The sequence below is a fragment of the Hibiscus syriacus genome, unplaced genomic scaffold (assembly GCF_006381635.1).
Source record: "Hibiscus syriacus cultivar Baekdansim isolate YM2019G1 unplaced genomic scaffold, ASM638163v2 tig00009009_pilon, whole genome shotgun sequence".
Taxonomy (NCBI): Eukaryota; Viridiplantae; Streptophyta; class Magnoliopsida; order Malvales; family Malvaceae; genus Hibiscus; species Hibiscus syriacus.
This window is the reverse complement of record NW_024062181.1, coordinates 1,596,040-1,602,002: the sequence shown is the minus strand read 5'-3', so window position 1 is coordinate 1,602,002 and position 5,963 is coordinate 1,596,040. Positions and strand designations below refer to the sequence as shown.

Below are 5,963 nucleotides of genomic sequence, written 5' to 3'. Positions count from 1 at the left end.
ATAAAAAAATCCATAAATAAGTTTCGAATTCGAAATTTTTTAAATTCTCATACCCAAATGCTCATTTGGGCTGGGACTGATTGGACTGGTCCATGAATGATTTGTGAATCACCAGGACTAGGTTTTGAAAATTTTGCATGGAGTTCATCCGCCAGAATCATTCGCCTCAAAGAATTTCCGAAAACAATATATCAGCCTTTAACGTTTGATTTTCCCCCTCCCCAAATTTCCATCTATTTTTAGTTATTTTTTCGTCCATTCATTTTCAGGAACTCAAACCCTAACAATGCAGTCCACCATTCAATTCAAATCCCAATTTCTTCGCCCCGGAACCACTATCTTGTTAAACCCATTTCTCGAATCAACCATTTATCTTCAAAATTTCAATTATTCATCGAAATCACCCGTTTTCACCGCCGTTCCCTCGCTTTATCGCAAATCCCAGATCCAAAAACCGATTATTTGTGCAAGAAAAAGCAGGAGACATGGTTCCAAAAGATCAGCGAATTCAGCACTCGAATTGATCTCAATCCTGGCTTCAAATCTCAAGATCTAACCTCAACCGTTGGATTTGGTCCTTCAACATTTAGTCGCTGCGGACGGAGGCCTCCGGTATTTGAATGGCTTCATCGGAGGAAGGTTTTATCCACGGAAAAAGAGAGGGACAATGAGAAAATGATTTGGCCTGAAATTTTAGGGTTCTTAGTGATTCTAGGATCCTGCATTGTTTGTTTGTTGCTTGGCAGAGAGTTAAGAAGCGAATTACTTTTTGGGATTATGGGGTTCATCTTTTTTGTGTTTGCATTGATCAAGGAGTGGAGAAGAGGGTTTAAAGATTGGATTTTGGGGGCTTGTTGTTTTGGAATTTTGTTAGGATTAGGGTTTAGGGGAAATGAAGGAATGAAATGGATTAGAGAAATTAGGGTTTATTCTCCAATGATGGAGATTGTAAACAGATTTAAAAGAAGAGGTAAATGGACATTTTAAGAGGGAAAGGCTATCAATTTTTTCATTTAAGTCCTGCAATTTCTTTCAATTGTCATTTTCATTTTTAATATTCATTTATTTTAAATAAAATTTTGAGTTCGAATTTTATTGACGAAGAAAATATTATAGATAATTCATCTCTAATTAGTAGGGGTGTATTCGATTTGGTTCGATTTTTTACTAAAAATTAAACCGAACAGAAATAAACGGTTTTTTAAAATTTAAACCGAAATCGAATTGTTAAAAAATCAAATTATGTGAAATTGATTTTTTCGGTTCAGTTCGATAATGCGGTTTTTCGAATCGGTTCGTCGGTTTTTCAATAAAAAATTCACTTGAAACTATAAATTCAAAAAAAATTGTTTATTCGGTTCAATATGGAACAAGTAGGTTCCATATGGAAAACCCGAACCGAATCAAATCAAGAATTGATTCTTTAAATCAACCCGAAACCGAACTATTTTACTCGGTTCGTGTCAGTTTTCTCGGTTTCGTTGCTCAGCCCTACTGATTAGAGATCCTAATCAACTTATAATCAAGACTAATACTATATTTCAACTTAATTTCAGATATAATCGAAATTAATACGACTAAAAAACATTGAGATTTCGGAGAAAATAAATACATATTAAACACCAAAGTACCAAAGTTTTCATGTTGGGATGTACACATTTTCTAAACTCATGCTCAAAGTCTATGGTATAGGTTTTACCACATTGAATGTACTCAAAGAAACAGCCATTACCATTGTGCTCCATTGCTCTCTGAGCCTTCTCAATTACCTTTTCTTCACCATGACTTCAAGCATCCCGTCAGCTAAATGACTAGTAACTTCTTCGGTATTGACAGGACTTGGTAGCTCGAACGAAACGGTGAATTCTCCCGGCGGGCAGAGATTTTGTGTCACCATAGTGAAGGTTAGAGAGCCCCTTTGTACTACTTTCTCACCTGTGGTTGATATCCCTTTGATTAGCACTTTTCCATCAGCATCAATGTCACAACTGAAGTCTTCTGCACTCGTGTAAATCGAATATCAGAGATATTGTTCCCGGTAACAACACGAACAGATAGACAGGCGAATAAGATGATTCAAGCTTTTCTAATGCACAGAATTGACAAATAGGCTAGGTTCATTTCAAGGGATTAGATATACACTTGCATCCCACATCATAATCGATGACGAACAGAGTGATTAACCTCGAAAAAAACTTACGTTTATCCTGTGATACTCCAGGAAGGGTGACACGAAAGTAGTACGAATCCTCCCATTCACGAAGGTCCACTAACCCTACAATCGGTCCCAATGCGCCAGTTGCCGCAGCCCCAGTCAAAGCAACTCCATATTTGGTAGAAGCCAATGCAGCATCCAACTCCTCCTGGCTTGTTCCAGCAGGCAGAAATATCATAGCCGGACCTATTGTTTCGGCTACATTTGACTTCTCTCCCGGTGAGATAAACTTCTCATCTGGATTTGTTGGACCAACTTTTTGCTCATAATTTCCAGCATTTTTCCTTTTAGACCTGTCAGAAGACTCATAAGCTGTCAATTTTGCAAATGAACACACAATATTCTTATCTACGTTACTATCACAAGCCACAATATTAGTTCTTTCACCTCGAGTATTCGAAATCCGTTTTTTCTTACTGTGAATCCTTTCGATTAGCCATAAATTGTTGGTAGAGATTAAAAGATACTCCCTATTCTGTCAATCTTTTAATTCTTGATTTACTTCAAGAGTTTAGTTAACTCTTCAATGAAATTGAAGCTTAATCATATGACTTATAGTAGCATTGTGAATGCATTTACTAGCACCAATGTGCTGAACTATACAAGCTACGATCCCGACTCTTCAAGGTCGGTGTGTACAAGCAAGGAAACCGTGTTTTTCAAATGGTTTTAGTCTATGTCGCTCCGACTCAGGCATGGATACACCAATATCTGACATTCACACCCAGTAAGAATAACAAGTTTCATGGCAGATTTAGTATTAAAAAGGAAAATGTAAAAGAACTGTCATTTAGCAGGGACAAGTCAATAAACATTGCCCTTAAGTTTTCAGAACAACACAATGCTAGTTTCCACAAAAGAGATCAAATTAAGTTATCAAGATTCCCAAGAAAATGAAGAATTAGCTTGTAAAACATAGTATTAAATTGTGGCCGCAAAGCAGTGTAACGCTTTTCAAGGCCACCTAACCATAATTTTAAAATATAATAAGGAAACAAATCAAGCTGTAACGTCCGCTACATCGTAACACCCGCAACATCGTAACATCCGTAACCGCGACACCGCAGCAGATACCACAATTTAGTACTATGCACAAAAATCCCTAAAATATATGGTTTCTTGGCAATGAAATCCAAAACCAAGAGCAATCTTATAGAACCGTAAACACTTCTAACCATGATCAATACTCAATATCATATTCCAAAACCCAGAAATAACATGGATTAAACTACACATTAAATTCAGGAAAAAAAATGAGAATTCAAAGCTTTGCCTTTAAGCTTTTCGTGCTAAAAACATTAATTAATGGAAATATATATATGAAAAATGCAAAGGAATTCGAAGCTTTGCCTTTAATCTTTACTTTACCTCTTAGAAGAAGACATTGAAGAGTAACCTCAGCTGATCAAAGCTGAGACTGCTGAAGCTTTTCAATCTTTCAGTTTGAGGTTCTGAAATGGCTTCTTTGAAGTTTGAAAGAATTTGTAGTCCGTTTTATTGTTGGCCCGAAACATTTAAAAATGGATCCCTAAGCTTTGCAGTTATTCCTATCTTGGTCCCTGAATTTCATTCTAACTTCTTCTTTTTTGTTCATGATAGTCTTTTAATTTTTTTTCATTTATTTGGATAACGTGACATTTTAAGATTGTATCGAGAGATAAAAATGAGAAAAAAATAAATTAAAAATTTTAAATTCATAAAATTACCATAGATGAATTATTTTAATTGACCGTCAACAATAGGGACTAAAATAACTATTTAAAAAAATAAGTACAAAATAATAAAATTTACAATTAATTGACAGTTTTTTTTGCGCGTTTATTTTATTTTAGAAAGGATAAGTACAAAATAATAAAGTTTACACACTGATCAAGACCACAACCGTTAAAAAGTTAAAAATATCAGATACTAAACAAAAGGTGCATTTCGTATTATTTTTCGATCCAAAAATATTATTTTAAGAAGAATAAGCACAAAAGAATAAAGTTTACACATTGATCAAGACAACAACCGTTAAAAATATCGGTTATTAAATAAAAGGTGCATTTCATATTATTTTTCGATCCAAAAATATTATTTTAAGAAGGATAAGCACAAAAGAATAAAGTTTACACATTGATCAAGATCAGTAACCGATAAGAAATCAAAAGCATCAGTTACTAAATAAATGGTGTGTTCGACGTTGCTTTTCAACTCTAAAAATGTTATTTTAGGATGGATAAGCACAAAACAATAAAGTTTACGCACTAGCCAAGACCGACACTCATGATCATTTAATTATGAGAGGTTTCCGTCTGACCAGTGATATTTAAATTTTATCAATAAAATAGTTTAACTATTTAAATAATATCAATTAAGTCACTTGTTATTAACATTTGATGGATAAATTGACATGATAATTAATAAACTTAATGTATATATCATAATGATTTTTTTGAATTAACTAATGGTATTTAATCTATTAATTAATTAATTTAGATCGAATTTTATAGAGATTTATTATAGGAATAATATTTTCAACCCAATTTACTCGATTCATAATAATTAAGATTTGAATCATTGATCTTACTTAAGTAATTCCTTGTTATAGAAGGCAACAAACACTTGAGCTCATAGATATATCCAAATTCGGTAACCGAAAGTATTTATAAGCAGCAAAACTACACAAATGAACTTGAACTCGAACTCGAACTCATCAAAGACTCGAACTCGAACTCATCAAAGACTTGATTATCAAGCAACCGGTGTATGTTTTACTTTGCATTCAGCAAACCCAAACTTGATGTATTGCAGAACTTTTCTCTCATTTCTGCCATGAAATAGAAAGAAACGGAGGAAAAAAATATTTAATCAATCACCTGTTCTTGTGGTCCCGTTTTTGTTACCCTAATGTTGTGTTTTTGGCACGGATCGAATGATCTCAATAGTGAATAAATTGTTGTTGTTCTTTGAGATCTCGGATTCGAGCGCCATGAATATCAGGAGTATGAGCATTCAACGTCAAATGACTGAGAGTTATCTCTGAACAAACATTGCCATATACTTATCCAGATTAGTAAAGAAAAAATAAGATTACGTTTTAGTTTTGTTTTGGTTATCTATTGTTAGAAAACAAATATAACTATTGATATGATTTTTTTTATAAAAAATCAACAATGATGTGGCATTATGTTATGGTGATACGTCAGCATCGTCCTTAATTTTTGAAGGGGTGACCAAAACAGAACAAATCGTAATATTAAGTATGATTTTGAAAAATAAAATAGTTAGATTACCAAAACAGAGCTACAAGAATAGGTGAGTGATTAAGTAAATAGATTACCCAGAGATAAAATAAGAGCTTGACTGCTTGAGTTGAATTTATGCTTTTGTCAACACCAGAAGGCAGCAGCAAATAGAAAGATTAATTCAAAGATAGAGAGAAATGGAAAAATTTTCGTATGGGATTTAAGTTTTGGGGCTGCTAAATCTTTGACATTTGAAACCGAACTGATATTAAATCTTTGCTACTTTTTGGTACGTGTTTTTTGAAGGTATATCACATACAACACATAATTTCAACTCGTGGAGATTCAATGTCAAAATCATTAATGGCGAACTCAGTAGCTGGCATACTTGCAGCAGCTAGCAACGGCGTGTGGAAGGAATGTCGGAGACGGGATTTTCTTTTGCTGAATCACCAACTGAGATTGATGCATTAATCCTCCAGGAGGTTGATCCTAACTGATAAGTATTTTATTTTGTTCAA

The 5,963-nt window shown here is 33.9% G+C and overlaps 1 protein-coding gene across 1 annotated transcript; it reads right to left on the bottom strand.

Annotated features, from left to right (window-relative positions):
• Positions 1-1,593: 1,593 nt before the first annotated feature.
• On the bottom strand, positions 1,594-2,933 carry LOC120202785 (alpha-crystallin domain-containing protein 22.3-like). Its single transcript, XM_039203157.1, has 3 exons — positions 2,867-2,933; positions 2,201-2,527; positions 1,594-1,998 (listed from the first exon to the last, which is right to left on the bottom strand). Exons 1-3 carry the CDS (start codon positions 2,931-2,933, stop codon positions 1,766-1,768), a joined length of 627 nt encoding a protein of 208 aa, XP_039059088.1. The 3' UTR covers positions 1,594-1,765.
• Positions 2,934-5,963: the final 3,030 nt, after the last annotated feature.